The sequence below is a fragment of the Trachypithecus francoisi genome, unplaced genomic scaffold (assembly GCF_009764315.1).
Source record: "Trachypithecus francoisi isolate TF-2019V2 unplaced genomic scaffold, Tfra_2.0 Lachesis_group2, whole genome shotgun sequence".
In the NCBI taxonomy this organism is placed as follows: domain Eukaryota; kingdom Metazoa; phylum Chordata; class Mammalia; order Primates; family Cercopithecidae; genus Trachypithecus; species Trachypithecus francoisi.
In genome coordinates, this window is record NW_022681465.1 from 165,493,448 (window position 1) to 165,511,445 (window position 17,998).

A 17,998-nucleotide genomic window follows, 5' to 3' on the forward strand; every position below is an offset into this window, starting at 1 on the left:
AATTAGCTAGGCGTGGTGGTGCGCGCCTGAAATCCCAGCTACTCAGGAGGCTGAGGCAGGAGAATCACTTGAACCTGGGAAGCGGAGGTTGCAGAGAGCTGAGATAGCGCCATAGAACTCCAGCTTGGGCAACAAGAGCAAAATGCTGTCTCAAAAAAAAAAAAAAAACCACTTGCAAAATGGGAATTCAATTAACAGGCAAACAGGGAAACAGCCTTGAACCTGGGTCAGAACACACAGCTACCAAGTTTCAGAGCCCACTACTACTTATTAATAACACTAGACTACTCTCAGTCTCCTCATCCAAAGTACAGTGAAGATCAACCTAAAGACAAGATTTGTACTAAGTAAATCAAATGGATTAAGCAGCGGCCAAAAAAAAAAAAAAAAATAGTAGGAAAAAATAAAATCGAGGGAGAGACAGTAACTAGTAGACAACTTACTATTAGCAAATGGAAAAGAACAGTAAATGCCAACTCAATATAAGAACAGAGAGGCCCATTTTTGGAAAAGTACCTGTGAAGACAGTGATATAGGCCGGGTGCAGTGGCTCACACCTGTAATCCCAACACTTTGGGAGGCCGAGGCGGGAGGATCACCTGAGGTCAGGAGTTCGAGACTGGCCTGACCAACATGGAGAAATCCCATCTCTGCTAAAAATACAAAATTAGCAGGGTGTGCTGATGCATGCCGGTAATCCCAGCTACTAGGGAGGCTAAGGCAGGGGAATTGCTTGAACCCAGGAGGCGGAGGTTGCAGTGAACTGAGATTGTGCCACTGCACTCCAGCCTGGGCAACAAAAGTGAAATTCCGTCTCAAAAAAAAAAAAAAAAAAATACAGTGATACAGTCTGTGTGTTTGTGTTCCCATAAATTTCATGTTTAAATCCTAACCCCCAAGGTGATGACATTAAGAGGTGGGGCCTTTGAGTGGTGATTAGATCATGAGAGGAAAGCCCTAGTGACTGGGATTCGTGCCCTTATAAAAGAGGGCCAAGGGTGCTTCTTCAACCATGTGAGGACAGAGCAAGAAGGCACCATCTATAAATCGGGGAACAGCCCTCACCAGGCAGATACCTAATCCGCCAGTGCCTTGATCTTGGACTTCCAGGCTCCAAAACTGTGAGAAATAATTTCTGACATTTCTGTTGTTTAAAAGCTACCAATAGTAGTTTGTTATAGCAGCCCAAAAAGAGTAAGACAGATGGTGCAATGGAAAAAAAGATTATCTGTTAAATTTCTAAAAGTAAATCTTCTTTGAAGAGAAAGAGGTATAAAAGGAAAAACTGGGAACCAGCAGAGAAACCCATTTATCAGTCTGCAGCCTCTGGGCAAGTCATTAAACTCACCTAGATCTGTGGTTATATGGAATGAACTCAGAGGTGCTCCCAGCTCCGCTATTATATGAAAATTTTCAAAACACTATCAGCACAAAATAGGTTTAAAATAATTTAAAAATCTGTGCTGTAAGTAACAAAGCACATGATAGGCAATGTAAAAGCCCCGATGTTAACTAAATTATTTTATATCACCCCATTTTATATGGCTCATTTTCTGATTTCTTTTTTTTTGAGACGGAGTCTTGCTGTGTCGCCCAGGCTGCAGTGCAGTGGCGCGATCTCATCTCACTGCAAGCTCCGCCTCCCAGGTTCATGCTATTCTCCTGCCTCAGCCTCCTGAGTAGCTAGGACTACAGGCGCCCACCACCACGCCCAGCTAATTTTTTGTATTTTTAGTACAGTCAGGGTTTCACCGTGTTAGCCAGGATGGTCTCAATCTCCTGACCTCATGATCTGCCCGCCTCAGCCTCCCAAAGTGCTGGGATCACAGGCGTGAGCCACTGCACCCAGCCATTTTCTGCTTTATTTCTAAGTTCCTGCAATAGATGTCATCAGTTTTATAATTAGAAAAATATTTTACTAAAAATGGTAAAAAGAAAAAGGAAGGAAGAAAAGCCTAATCAAGAGTAAAATAAAGTTGATTCTCATGTGGAAAATTAAAAACAAGATTTTCTCCCTTGATGAAAACAGAAGCTGAAGTTATTTCCAAAACAATTAAGGTGACGAGTTAATTGCTGAATCATTCTGAATGCAGTATATGGAGTATATGTACTTTGTGTCCACACTGACAAAACTGATCTGAAGTAGCGTCCATGCCTGCTTAAGCAGCACCTGAAGCACACCATCACACCCTGGTAGGCAGCCAGTCAACAGAGTCAGCAATAATGCCATTTGTCACTTAGGCGTACCAATGAATGAATGAGTTACTAAATTCTTACTGGAATATGTAAATTAAAGCTACTTTCCTGGATCTTAATTATTATATACTTTAAGCACTACAGAATTTGTCTAGAAACACAAAGCATTCACCACCCACAAAGAATTTTTGCATGTTTTTCTTCATTTCGGTTTTCAAATGATATAAAAAAGGAATGTGTTGAGAGTAACTCTGTAGAGATGAAGCTATTAGACAGGTCAGAAGACCCGGGTGCTAGGGTAAGTCCAGTGAATAAACTAACAGGCTCCTTCCTCAAGGTCAAGTCCCTTAGCTCTGTGTAATCTACTAATTAGGAGCAACAGTATCTACTCAAAGGATGTTTATGTAATGCAAAATGAACAAATCTAGAAAAGTACTGTGAAGACCAAAGTGCAGGATGACACCATCCTCTGTGATAAACGGAGGGAGGAGTGACATCAGCCCAAAGCAGGTAGGTGCCCATGGTGAAGGTAGCCTTCAAGTCTAACTTCCTACATCAAGGTGCTTATTTACCTCTTTCTGTAGATTAGAAAGCTGGGATGAAAGGCTCTCGATTCTCATGCGGCTTTCCATCAGCTCTTCCCTGGCACTGTTGACAGTAGAAGTATTCATCTCTGATGACAGTCTGGCATTCTCAAGCTAAAAGAAGAAGCAAAGCATAGTCAGTCTTATCTAGAACTGAAACAAATAAGGAAGCATGATTCACCTCAAGGCATTTCAAACCTAACTCCTGCTGGTAACTGGTTGATGAAACACAGGAAAAGCATCATGCAGTTTGCTAACATGGTGTGAATGATGGTAATTCTGTGTGACTTCTAGAGTCACTTCCTAAATAACGAGCTTTAAGAATGCTAATATATGTAGGCCTTTACCCAAAGCTTATTACTTCAATATTTCATCTATTAAACCTTTAATGTCTAAGATAACACTGATAATAAGGAGACTGGGCAGTCGCAACTCAACTGTGGTGATGTTTGTAAAGAAAAGAAACATCACATATTCCTAACCCACCAAATCCAACACAGCATATAAACTAACAAGCAGAAAATACTAGCTTATAGATTCATTCAAACTGGATAGAAATGCTTCCTTTCAGAAGCAAAACAAAACAGCTCCTTGAGTAAAACACAAATCCCATACCATGTGTGTCTCCTCCCTGGCTCCCTGCGAGGCCACAGTCTGTGACTGACCCTTACTTTAGCTCCTTCACTGTTTAGCTCAATGTGTGATACTGGATAAATGTTATACAACTGAAGTTACTGCTTATAATAAGATCTTTCACTTTCACTAATTACTACTTCATACAACAGATAAAAAGCAACATGAACAGTTTAAGGCCATGCAATGAAAATTTTCAATTAACTCTGTGACTCTACTAAGTCAGCCACGAAAAAGTCTTTTTAATCAAATCATATAAAATTTAAAACATGAGGCAAAATCATTTACCAGGGAAAGCCTGTACCCGTTGGTGATTTTTATGAATTCTTTCATGGTTGGCTAATGTAAGTGGGAAGTTTCTACAATATTTTTTTAAGTGAATAATAGTGACAGAGGAAGAAAGAGCAGAGACTTTTCCATTTGGCCCTTATGTAAAAAAGCCTGAAGTGTGGTAGTCTCAATCTACGCACAATGATGACATGAAAATGAGATCTAATGCAGTCTGACATTCATTCACTACCACATGGATGTGTATGTAGGACAGCATGATCAGTACTTGTTATTGGAGGAAAGTTATTTCACATGGCTTGGGACAAAAAGACAAAACCTTACCTCTCTAATAAAATTGGAACAACTCTACCTTCTTCTAGTAATTTTTAGTAACATTTAGTTTATAGAAACTGCACTTTTTAGAAAAAGCCAATTTTCTATATATTTCATGGAGACGAAGGGAATCATTTTTAAAAACTACAACAAAACAAACATCAAGCCATGTTCGTCACGGGAATTGTGAAGTAAAGATTTTAAGTGTTCAAAAGAATCTTCTGAAGAGTGCTCACTTTGGCATGGTAAGTCTGCTCCAGCTCTTCCTTATACAGCCTCACTTGGGCATCATGTTGCTCTCTCATCTCATGAAGGGCCTGAGCCAGCTTGTACTCATACTCAATTTGACGCCCAGAATCCACCTCTACCAAGCGCGTTTCATGCTTCCTTCTGGTCTCGTTAATCTCCTGAGGAAAAAAGAAACAAAAAACACAAAGCCAAGTTACTTACCATGGCTGCACTGGTACACATCTGAGTGACATCACAGCCATCTGAAGTTTTACACACGAACCTCCTGCTGTTTGTCCTCAGGCAGTCATCTGAATAAACACTTTTTTGCCTCTTAGTTTTCAGTTGAGAAGGTTTTTGAAATGGAACTAATGACAGAAGTGGTAGCATCTCAAGCCTTAGGAACTTTCTATTCCTTTTGAGGAGCAGAGCTATTTATTTTTCTGAAGCCAAGGAAAGGCCTGGGTGGCCTACCAAAACTACCATGCAATCAAGGATTTATAGACAGTAAACAATACTAAACACTAAGCAAATATTATTTTTCTAAGTTGTTTCACTGATAATCTTAAGAACATCTCTGAAAAAACGGCACATGGAAAGTTAAACTTAACAGTCATGATCAATTCAAATAAAGAGTTATGTATAATGAAACTATTTTCTTTTTTCTTTTCTTTTTTTAGATGGAGTATCACTCTGTCACCCAGGCTGGTGTGCAGCGGTGTGATCTCAGCTCAGCAGCGGTGTGATCTCAGCTCACTACAACCTCCGCCTCCCGGGTTCAAGCAGTTCTCCTGCCTCAGCCTCCCTAGTAACTGGGATTACAGGTGTGTACCACCATGCCCGGCTAATTTTTGTTATTTTTAGTAGAGATGAGATTTCCCCATGTTGGCCAGACTGGTCTCAAACTCCTGACCTCAGGTGATCCATCTGCCTCAGCCCCTCAAAGTGCTGGGATTACACATGTGAGCCACCGTGCCCAGCCATAAAACTATTTTCTTAGACATAATAATAGGCAGGACAAGCTAATTTACATGATTTCTTTAAAAGCTGGTATTAAGCTATCATTATCAAGTGACACAGGATCTTATTAACAATATTAGTTGACTGACTATATATGAAAAACTTACCATTAAAGAATAGAAGTAGTTATCATGATCCTTTACTCTGTTTTAAGGAAATGTCTAAATAAAATCAGAATGGAAGGCTGGGTGTGGTGGCTCACGCCTGTAATCCTAGCACTTTGGGAGGCCAAGGCAGTCAGATCACCTGAGGTCCGGAGTTCAAGACCAGCCTGGCCAATATGGTAAAACCCCGTCTCTACTAAAATACAAAAATTAGCCAGGCATGATGGAGAGTGCCTGTAATCCCAGCTACTAGGGAGGCTGAGATGGGAGAATCACTTGAACCCAGGAGACAGTGGTTGCAGTAAGCCAAGATCGTATCATTGCACTCCAGCCTGGGGAGCTGAGCTAGACTCCGTCTCCAAAATAAATAAAAAGAAAAGAAAGAAAAGAAAGAAAGAAAAAAGAAAAGAAAGAAAGAAAGAAAAAAGAAAAGAAAGAAAAAGAAAAGAAAGAAAGAAAGAAAGAAAGAAAGAAAGAAAGAAAGAAAGAAAGAAAGGCATTATCTGAAGAAGCCACAAGAGGGAAGTATAACCCAAAGTTGCTGTTTGTGTATGTTTGTGCAGGTATTTTCCTGTGCATTTCTTCATCTTTCTCTTAACTACTACACAGAAGCATGCACTTGACAAAATCAGAAAAATCAGGAAGGTTCTACTATCACCCTCCCGGAGACCACATCTATTTCATGAAGCAAATAATACCTAAATCATGAAAACACTGAAGAGAGCAACTGCTAATAGTTGCTCTTTGTCTACCTCCTTCTTCCTCTTTTGTCTTTCTCCTTCCTTTTTTCCCCAACTATTCATAATAAGGAAGTTAGATATTATTACTGAATATATATCAGGAATGTAAAAAAAAATTTAAGGCCAGCATAGTGGCTCACACCTGTAATCCCAGCACTTTGGGAGGCTGAGGCAAGTGGATCGACCTGAGGCCAGGAGTTTGAGACCAGCCTGGCCAACATGGTGCGACTTACTAAAAAACAAAGGAAAAAAAAAGTTAGTCAGTTGTGAGGGTGTGCACCTGTAATCCCAGCTACTCATGAGGCTGAGGCACAAGAATCACTTGAATTCGGGAGGCACAGGTTGCAGGGAGCCAAGATCGTACCACTGCACTCCAACCTGGGCAACAGAGTGAGACTCTGTCTCAAAAATTTTTTTTTACATTTTTTTTTTTTTAAAGTAAAAAAGGCCGGGCGTGGTGGCTCCCACCTATAATCCCAGCACTTTGGGAGGCCGAGGCAGGCAGATCACTTGAGTTCAGCTGTTTGAGACCAGCCTAGTCAACGTGGTGAAACCCTGTCTCTACTAAAAATACAAAACTTAGCTGGTCATGGTGGTGCGTGCCTATAGACCCAGCTACTCCAGAGACTGAGGCAAGAGAATTGCTACAACCCAGGAGGTGGAGGTTGCAGTGAGCCAAGATCACACCACTGCACTCCAGCCTGGGCAAGAGAGCAGGACTCTGTCTCCAAAAGCAGTAAAAAAAAAAAAAAAAAGAAAATTAAGAGGACTGTCTTAACATCCATTCTGAAAAAGGCAAAAGCCAAAAATTCAAAGATGCTATGCAAACACTCTAAAAATATTAAATTACTTTTTACCGATGCTATTTTTTATATAGAACCAGTGACCTTACAAAGAAAAAAATACCCTACTTCTGGTTGTCTACACACAACATCAGAAATAAATAATGATAAATCACAATTTTTACAAAACAAAACAAAAATGCAAGTCAATCTCAACTCAATATAAAAATATCTGCTTTAACAAAGCAACACTAGTAACAATTACATGACAGCACTTGCTACAGTATCCAAAGAGTTTTCACACACAGTATTCCACTTTGATCCTCACCACTCCTTGAAGAAAAAAATAGCAGTATCAGTATTTCATTTTAAATAAGAAACTGACACTAAGAGTTGTCCAAAGTCTGACTGCTTGTCTGGTGCACCTTGCACTAATACCTATTTTGTTTAAAGCTTGTCATTTTAAAAAATAATCAGATTTCTATTATTTTTCCTCCAAATAAAAAAATGGTTTGCTAACTGCTACAATGAATTCCTATTTTATTATTAGTGACTGTTTTCAAAATTACACTACTTCTAAAAACATTAAGCCTAGCAGATTAACAGCATGTTTTCCCCATGAGTTGATTCCAACCCTCTCCAATTTTCATGAAACATACATTCCCCTTTCCTCAATTTTATTACTTCCTTTGTTTGACAACAGTTTTGCCCCTGTCCCTTGACCACAGCAGTTAAGGCTTGTAAGTGATATTTTAAGATTTCCACGAGTGGGCCGGGCATGGTGGCTCATGCCTATAATCCCAGAACTGTGGGAGGCCGAGGTGGGCCGATCACAAGGTCAGGAGATCGAGACCATCCTGGCTAACACATTGAAACCTAGTCTCTATTAAAAATACAAAAAATTAGCAGGGAGTGGTGGCATGGGCCTGTAGTCCCAGCTACTGAGGGGCTAAGGCAGGAGAATAGCTTGAACCCGGGAGGCAGAGGCTGCAGTGAGCTGAGGATCACGCCACTGCACTCCAGCCTGAGCGACAGAGTGGGACTCCGTTTCAAAAAAAAAAAAAAAAATTTACACACCTATAAATGCTGTAAGTAGCCACATTTCCAGATGTGAGCCATAGGAGAAGGCAAACGTGATGGTATATAACCTCTGTGATTAGCTTATAGAAGACAATGTGGCTTCTGCCTTGGTAGCTGGTAGCATATATTGATGTTCTCGTGTTTTTCTCTCTCTCTCTCTCGCTCGCTCCATCTCTCTCTCCCTCCCTCTCTCTCTCTTTCTTATCACTGACCCTTGGGGGGCCATATCATGAGCAGCCCTATGGAGAAGACCATGAGGTGAGGAACTGACACTTCCTGCCCACAGCCCTGTGAATGAGCTCAGATGCCATTCCTCCAGGCCAGGTTAAAAGCTGTACTGTAACTTCATGGGACCCAGAAACAGAACCACCCAGTTTAGCAGCTCTGATTTCTGACCTTCAGGAACTGAGAGATTAATACAAGTCTCTGGTTTTAGGTTGATGAACTTTGGAAGTAATTTGTTAGGCAGGAATAGATAACTAATGCTTAAACATGTTGACAGTAATTAGCTGCTGTGACCAAGCCTTTATAAGTTAAGATGAAGTGAGGCTGGACACGGTGGCTCACGCCTGTAATCCCAGCACTTTGGGAGGCCAAGGTGGGTGGACCACGAGGTCAGGAGATCGAGACCATCCTGACCAACATGGTGAAACCCCCGTCTCTACTAAAAATACAAAAATTAGCTGGGCATGGTGGCGCATGCCTGTAGTCCCAGCTACTTGGGAGGCTGAGGCAGGAGAACCACTTGAACCCGGGAGGCAGAAGTTGAAGTGTGCCAAGATCGTACCACTGTACTCCAGCCTGGCGGCAGAGCGAGACTCCGTCTCAAAAAAAAAAACAAAAATAAGATGAAGTGAAATCACACCTGTTTACAGTAACAGCTTGAGTTCTTAAATGTGGTCTTTCAGCAGCAGTAGCTTAAATAATCTACCTGCAAAATTTCTCCCCATCCCCAAACCTTATTATTTATTTTCTTTCTTTTTTTTTTTTGAGACGGAGTCTGGCTCTGTTGCCCAGGCTGGAATGCAGTAGCACGATCTCAGCTCACTGCAAGCTCTGCCTCCCAGGTTCACACCATTCTCCTGCCTCAGCCTCCTGAGTAGCTGGGACTATGAGTAGCTGGGACTACAGGCACATGCCAACACACCCGGCTAATTTTTTTGTATTTTTAGTAGGGACGGGGTTTCACTGTGTTAGCCGGGATGGTCTCGATATCCCGACCTTGTGATCTGCCCGCCTCGGCCTCCCAAAGTGCTGGGATTACAGGCAGGAGCCACCACACCCAGCTTTATTTCTTTATTTGATATATTTGTGTGGCAAAGAAATCATAAAGAAAATATAATTACATGTTTAGCTATGACAAAGTCATTCTAGAACCCCTCCATTCCTTTACAAAGTAAAATTATATATAGTTACCTCTTCATACATGTTTTTGCGAAACTCCAAGTCCTCAGTAAGGCTCTGACAACGATTCTCCAAATCCACTTTAAGTAAAGTTTCATCTGCTAACTGTTTTTTGGCAGCAGCTAAGGAGGCTTCCAACTATTACAAGGAAAAAGAATTGTGATAAAAATTACATGGCAATCATTTAATAATGAACTTAAGATATCTATGGATCAAATCAAGTGTTAAAATTCCTATAAATTTATCAATGTATAATTACTTCATTTTAACATTTATCACAGAACTGGGTGTTCATTTGCTGGCCCCACCCACAGAGTACCAAATCACCTGTCAAATTGTTAATTGGCAACAGGGAACAGAACAGAGACGTATGACTCACTCACATTTCAAAAATCAAACTAGTTATTTTAGCTAACCACTTTCACTTTTTCCTGTGTGGAGAGCAGCATTATGGTATCTCTTTTCTTACTTATTTCCTAACAAAATAGGCTTTGACAGCAGAGACAGAATGAGTGTACGTACAATAGGGAAGAAAAAGGGAGCCACAAGATCTGGACAATACAGATATAACACCTGGGAGGTGACAATGTTTTGCATGTTAGCTACCTCAAGACTTTTCTTCAAGTAAACCATCAGAAAAGAAATAAATAAAATTTCAAAAAGAAAATACATTTGAAAATCAATCAATCAAATAAACTATGGCTTAAGGCAGATGAGGCAATTAACCTGCCACATATGGCTCAAGAGTAGGCTTGACCTTACCTGGGCAATCTGATCCTTCAGATCCTCCAAATCTCCCTCTAAACTTTTTTTGTCACCAAGTGCAGTAGCAAGAGCTGCATCTTTAGAATTCAGTGCTGCTTCATATTCTCGAAGTTTGATCTGGGCGCCATTAAGATCAGATTCTTTCTTAGCATAGCTGGAATAGATTTAAAAAGCATAAGACATCAAACCATACTGATGACTTGAGGTCTTCTCCCTCTCTGCTGAAGGGACAAACAAAATAAGTAGTTTAAATAAAGGCTCCCATCACCTATCAAAATTAGAGAAGCAATTCACAGGCACTGGATGTAGAGTTTTTGTTGGCTAACAGTCTCTTTCAATGTCACGTGATTACTAATGACTATGGGTCAAAGACGTCCATATAAAGACCAATGTACCAGAATCCTGCTTGTCCCTGAGTGAGACTACACATCCCTCTTGTTCTATAAAGAGGCACACTAACACAGAATATTTTTGAAGAAATGAAAATTCATTATTTTTTAATACAAAGCATATTATAAGCCAAAACATGCAGGAACTATAAGTCAGGATATCATGCTAGGCACAGTGGCTTACATCTGTAATCACAACACTTTGAGAGGCCGGTGTGGGAGGATCGCTTGAGAGCAGGAATTAAAGACCAGACTAGGCAACATAGCAAGACCCTGACTCTACAAAAAAAAAAAAAAAGAGCCCAGCACAATGGCACACACCTGTAGTCCCAGCTACTCGGGAGGCTTAGGCGCGAACATCGCTTGAGCCCAGGAGGTTGAGGCCGCAGTGAGTCATGATTGCACAACTGTACTGCAGCCTGGGCAGTAGACCAAGACCCAGTCTCAAAAAAAAAAAAAAAAGAAAGAAAATCAAATTACATTAAATGAGAAGAAAATGTTATTCTAAAAAGTAATTTTGTAACTCAATGCATGATACTGAAACTTCCCTGATATTAATAAGAACTAATTGACCCCAAGTTTGCAAGTACCTCCCATTTTGTTACATAGAGGTAACAATAAATAATGGCCTCCCTAATATTTTGCATAAAAATTATTTCAGTTTATACAACTAACTACCAAAAAACTGAGGTTCAGGGCCGAGTGCGCTGGCTCATGCCTGTAATCCCAGCACTTTGGAAGGCCAAGGCTGGCGCATCACTCGAGGTCAGGAGTTCGAGACTAGTCTCACTAACGTGGTAAAACCTCGACTCTACCAAAAAATACAAAAATTTAAGCCGGGCATGGTGGCGCCTGTAGTCCCACCTACTCAGGAGGTTCAGGCAGGAGAATCACTTGAACTTGGCAGGTGGTGGTTGCAGTGAGCCGAGATCGCGCCACTGCACTGCAGCCTGGGTGACAGAGGGAGACCCTGTCTCAAAAAAACCAACAAACAGGTCGGGCACGGTGGCTCACGCCTATAATCCCAGCACTTTGGGAGGCCGAGGCGGGTGGATCACCTGAGGTTGGGAGTTCAAGACCAGCCTGACCAACGTGGAGAAACTCCGGCTCTATTAAAAATACAAAAAAGGCATGCGGGCGTGGTGGTGCATGCCTGTAATCCCAGCTACTCAGGGGGGCTGAGGAAGGAAAATCACTTGAACCCAAGAGGAGGAGGTTGCGGTGAGCCGAGATTGTGCCCACTGCACTCTAGTCTGGGCAACAAGAGCAAAACTCAGTCTCAAAAACAAAAAACAGCCGGGCGCGGTGGCTCAAGCCTGTAATCCCAGCACTTTGGGAGGCCGAGACGGGCGGATCACAAGGTCAGGAGATCGAGACCATCCTGGCTAACACAGTGAAACCCCGTCTCTACTAAAAAAAAAATACAAAAAAATTAGCCGGGCGAGGTGGCGGGCGCCTGTAGTCCCAGCTACTCCGGAGGCTGAGGTAGGAGAATGGCGTGAACCTGGGAGGCGGAGCTTGCAGTGAGCTGAGATCCGGCCACAGCACTCCAGCCTGGGCGGCAGAGCGAGACTCTGTCTCAAAAAAAACAAAAAAAACAAAAAACAAAAAAACAAAAAACAAAAAACAAGCTGAGGTCCAAATTGAAGTTTCTTTTTCTCTAAATATCACTTTTTTTTTGAGACGGCGTCTCACTGTCACCTAGGCTGGAGTGCAGTGGGGCTGACCTCTGCTCATTGCAACCTCCGCCTCCTGGGTTCAAGTGATTCTCATGCCTCAGCCTCCCAAGTAGCTGGGATTACAGACGTGTGGTACTAGGCCGAGCTAATTTTTTGTATTTGTAGTAGAGATGGGGTTTGTCTATTTTGGCCAGGCTGGTCTCCAACCCCTGGCCTCAAGTGATCCGCGGGCCTCAGCTTCCCAAGATGCTGGGATTACAGGCATGAGCCACTGCACCTGGCCTCTAAATATCACTTTTTTTTAAATGGAGTTCTAGATTATAAAAGTATAGTTCATTTGGATACAGTTTGCCCAATAATTATATTTTAAAGTATTTCTCTCATCCAAATAATTGTTAACAGTAGTTACACAGAGAAGCCTTAATAATATCAAAATTACTGCCAGGCCTGGTGGCCCACGCCTGTAACCCCAGTACTTTGGGAGGCCGAGGCGAGTGGATCACCTGAGGTCAGGAGTTCGAGACAAGCTTGGCCAAAATGTTGAAGCCCCGTCTCTACAAAAAACACAAAAATTAGCAGGGCATGGTGGGGCGTGCCTGTAATCCCTGCTACTTGGGAGGCTGAGGCAGGAGAATTGCTTGAACCCGGTAGGTAGAGGTTGCAGTGAGCCGAGATCGTACCACTGCACTCCAGTCTGGGTGACAGAGTGAGACTCTGTCTCAAAAAAAATAATAATAATATCAAAATTATTAATACCTGTTCTTAAAACTGCTATTGTATTTTTCTTGGAGAAATAGGATTTAACTTAAAAAACTGCTATTGTAGAAGAGTACTTTTACTTACTGATGTTTGAGGACTGGTTAAAGGAGGAATCTTTAATAAAAATCTCAAAATAATATTGTAATATTAAAATAAAGTGAAGAAATAAACTGGCCAAATGACGATCACATATGAAACGATTTAATAGCATTCACTTTTTACTCATCATAAAAGCTCAGCAGTCATGTCACATGCTTAACTCTCATGCTTTAAAACACCACAAGATGGCAGGCTTTAACTGAAGACTAGTCCAGAAGAGGGAAAAATTAACTGTTAAAATAAAATTCCATACTGTAATAATTTACGATCAAAATGCCTAGTTCACACAACTGCTGGGTCTCCACAGGAATGAACTGACACTTGTGAAGGAGCCTCTATTTTGTCCCACTAGAAAATTACCAGAAGGGCTAGGATATATGTCATAACACATATGCTTGAAAATGAAACCATATTTTAAATGCAGTATTACACAATACTTACAAAAGCTACTGACTCAAAATTAATTACTTAATGATTACAAACAGTAGTTTTTAAAGCTCAGGTCATAATGTGGTACTTCTCAATGTGATGCCGCCTCATGGCAGGAGAATGACCTGCACCTTCCAGGGACCAAAATGGTCCAGCAAGAATGATACCGCATAAAACAGCATGTCGACTTTACAAGTTATTGTATGCAGCAACCTGTAAAATTGGCATATTTGATGCAGTATCGTTCTGGTTTATTTGACTTCACAGATTTAATAGGTAATATAAGCAAATAGCTCAAAACTCAGGATGTCATACTACCAAGTGAAAGACACTCAGGATGTCATACTACCAAGTGAAAGATACTCAGGATGTCATACTACCAAGTGAAAGACACTCAGGATGTCATACTACCAAGTGAAAGACACTCAGGATGTCATACTACCAAGTGAAAGATACTCAGGATGTCATACTACCAAGTGAAAGATACTCAGGATGTCATACTACCAAGTGAAAGATACTCAGGATGTCATACTACCAAGTGAAAGATACTCAGGATGTCATACTACCAAGTGAAAGGTACGGTGGGCAACATCTTGTGGAGTGTAGAAAACACAAGAAGTCAAAAAATAATCCAAGGCAGCACACCCAGATGACTAGAATATGGTGATTTCTCCATAAAAATAAAAACCAAAGAAGATAAGGAGGACAGGGGATGAAGAGAGTATTTACTTGCGGTACCCCGAGGACCACCCAATGATGCCAGTGGGAATTTCATAGGAGCTTTAATTTCAGTCAAGACTAATGCTTCCGGCCGGGCGTGGTGGCTCACGCCTGTAATCCCAGCACTTTGGGAAGCCAAGGCGGGCGGATCACAAGGTCAGGAGATCGAGACCATCCTGGCGAACACGGTGAAACCCCGTTTCTACTAAAAATACAAAAAATTAGCCGAGTGTGGTGGTGGACTACAGGGTCGCAGCTATTCGAGAGGCTGAGGCAGGAGAATAGTGTGAACCCGGGAGGCGGAGGTTGCAGTGAGCCGAGATCGCGCCACTGTGCTCCAGCCTGGGCGACAGAGCCAGACTTTGTATCAAAAAAAAAAAAAAAAAAAAAGACTAATGCTTCCACTGTTCATTTTATGTCAAGTTCTTAGTCATGTAAAACATTGTTCTATGAAAATATAAATTGTTCTGTTATAAATTATTTCCTGGCAAAGTGTCGTGGCTCATGTCTATAATCCCAGCACTTTGGAAGGGAGATTAGCCTGGGCAACATGGTGAGACCCCATCTATACTAAAAATAAAAAAAAAATAGCCAGGCGTGGTAGCACATATCTGTAGTCCCAGCTACTAGAGGGGCTGAGGCGGGAGAATCACTTGATCCCAGGAGGTCGAGGCCGCAGTGAGCCCTGATCGTGCCACTGCACTCCAGCCTTGGTAAGACAGTGAGGCCCCATCTCCAAAAAAAAAAAAATGTGTGTGTATGTATGTGTGTATATATATGTGTATATATATATATATATATATATAGGCTAGCTGCAGTGGCTCACACCTGTAATCCCAACACTTTGGGAGGCTGAGGCAGGCAGATCACCTGAGGTCAGGAGTTTGAGACCAGCCTGACCAACATGGAGAAAACTTGTCTCTACTAAAAATAAAAAATTAGCCAGGCATGATGGCACATGCCTGTAATCCCGGCTACTCCAGAGGCTGAGGCATGAGAATTGCTTGAACCTGGGAGGCAGAGGTTGTGGTGAGCCGAGATTGTGCCACTGCACTCCAGCCCGGGCAACAAGAGTGAAACTCCGTCTCAAAAAAAAAAAGAAGATACAGTGTAGGGTCCAGTATCCCATCAATCCCCATCCCAACAGTCCTAGTTTTCTGCAAAACAGTTTGAAAACTCCTGACCATCAAGCAATATTCAGGCTCCTTGGCATGGCATGTCCCCCTACAAAGCCCTTCAGGTCTAAGTGCTAAAGACCTTCTGAGCCTGGGACTTCACTCTCCCCTGCTCCATGCCATGTATTCCCACTCCTAATTCCATCTAATTCATAACCAACTGCCATTCAAAACTAAGACCAAGGATGGAACAAATGTCATCCTTCCTCTGTAATGCTTCCCTGCTTTACCTCTCCTAGCAGAAAAAAGTCATTTACCTTTCTGGGCTCCACAGCACTTTGTGCGTCATTCTCATATGGTGCATAGTACATACATCTTTTTAAGATTTAAGATTCCATGTCTGTCTCCTACACTGGAATGTGGGTAAAATGAGATTACCTTCAGATCCTCAGTGCTTGACAATGTCTGGTATAGGGTGGGGATACTCAATAAAATTTCTGTGTTAAAAAATGAAAGAAGCAAACCACAGGAAAGCAGTACTTACAATTTTACTTTAGTGTAACAACTCATGAAAAGGTAAGTACTCAGCCTCTGTTATAGAGGACCAAGGTTATTCTGAGACCCAAACAGTCAATCTAGATCTGCCCTGCAACGCCTGTACAAGCCACCACAGGCTTCACAAGCAGGTGGGCGGCAGGCATTGTACCAGGCACTGAAGAGAACTCAAGAGTCAGCTACTGCCCTTGGTGCAAAGTAATTTATAGTCTCTTCTCATAGGAAGTTATGAACACACTTTTGCTTTTTCTAACTCACACAAATGTACAGTGGCATTTATATGCACTCTTATACACAAGTGCACAGGAGTTTAGGGATGTGGGGAGAGGCTCAGTCCAGGTCCTTAATTTTGAGATATATTTACTTAATTCAGCAAACATTACTGAGTATCTACTATATACTACCAGGAACAGAAAGATAAATAAATAAGACAGGGTTCCAGCTAAGTGCATTTTTAGTTTTTCCCTTCCTTCTTCTGGACCCTCAGTACCTTTACTGCTCAGGGTTAGGCACTAGGCCATGTCACCACACATGTGTGTAGCTGTCTAGGTGGCATAAAGGCTTATCTCGCAGATGCTGAAGTAAACTGATGAAAAGGGACTTGTGAGGCTACCTGCACTGGGAGCTCAGGGCAGACAGTTCTTGCAGCTGTCCTTACATTGTGAGCCCTTTAACTCCACAAACAAATTGTCCTGTGTTCATATGTTTTTCCTCTTCCTCCTTAGGCCACAATATTAACAGTGAAAAAGTCAACACTTCATAAAGTGGCTAATAAAGAGAGAAGAACTGACTACTATCTCTACCTCTTGCATATACAGCACTTACAGTGCATTGATCATACCAATCCCTTATTTGAGGACGTGATGAGCTACCTCAAGAGACTGAAAACCCTTTGAGGGCAAGGCCCATGACTTATTATTCCTACATCTTCTACACAGAAAATTCAGATAATGACTTTTTTATTTTTATTTTTTGAGACGGAGTCTCGCTCTGTCGCCCAGGCTGGAGTGCAGTGGCGGGATCTCAGCTTACTGCAAGCTCCGCCTCCCGGGTTTACACCATTGTCCTGCCTCAGGCTCCCGAGTAGCTGGGACTACAGGCGCCCACCACCTTGCCCGGCTAATTTTTTGTATTTTTTAGTAGAGACCGGGTTTCACCGTGTTAGCCAGGATGGCCTTGATCTCCTGACCTCGTGATCCGCCCGTCTCGGCCTCCCAAAGTGCTGGGATTACAGGCTTGAGCCACCGCGCCCGGCCTGATAATGACTATTTTGGTAAATGTCACAAATGCGTGCACGCGCGCGCACACACACACAAACTTCTCTTTTTTCATCCTATGTAAAATGTATCATGTCTTTCCCAGGAAGGAAAAAAAATCACACACAGACACACATAACTTCTCTTTTCTCATCCTATATAAAATATCATGTCTCTTCCAAGAAGAAAAAAAAATTAGTAACTGATGCTTCTATAATCTCTAAAACTCATACCATACACATAACATGCAGAAAGTCATTCCAGGCCTGCAGTAACAATAACTACTTGAAAATGAAATAGGGGACCAGGCCCGGTGGTTCATGTCTGTAATCCTAGCACTTTTGGAGGCCAAAATGGGCAGAATGCTTGAGTCCAGGACTTCGAGACCACCCTGGGCAACATGGTGAAACACCATTTCTATAAAGAATACAAAAATTAGCTGTAGTGGCCTGCGGCTGTAGTCCCAGCTACTAGAGAGATTGAGATGGGAGGATTGCTTGGGCCAGGGAGGTTAAGGCTGCAGTAAGCTACGGTCATGCCATTGCACTCCAGCCACTATCGCTTGGGGCAACAGAGCAAGATCCTTATCTAAAAAAAAAAAAAAAAGGAAAGGGAATTAGTAAGCATATTCCAACCATAAACACTTGAAAAAATAAGACTGTACACTTAAACAGGGAACAAAGAATTAGTGTGAAACAAATCAATAAGTAAACTTGCAGGGACAAATACAACATAATCTGAAGCTCATTACAGAATAGTTTTAATTAATTTGGGTAATGGCAAATTATTGCCCACCTGTTAACATTCTCTTGGTCAGTTTGCATCAGTACCTATCCCTAACATTTCACTTCAGGCCCA

The 17,998-nt window shown here is 41.9% G+C and overlaps 1 protein-coding gene across 1 annotated transcript in view; it reads right to left on the bottom strand.

Annotated features, from left to right (window-relative positions):
• Positions 1-17,998, bottom strand: part of LMNB1 (lamin B1) — a 61,942-nt gene that overhangs the window by 23,767 nt on the left and 20,177 nt on the right. Inside the window, exons 2-5 of the mRNA XM_033181381.1 lie at positions 10,137-10,293; positions 9,387-9,512; positions 4,253-4,423; positions 2,769-2,894 (exon numbers count right to left, since the gene is read on the bottom strand). Coding sequence (XP_033037272.1) covers positions 2,769-2,894; positions 4,253-4,423; positions 9,387-9,512; positions 10,137-10,293 — 580 coding nt within the window. The remainder of the gene's footprint in view (positions 1-2,768; positions 2,895-4,252; positions 4,424-9,386; positions 9,513-10,136; positions 10,294-17,998) is intronic.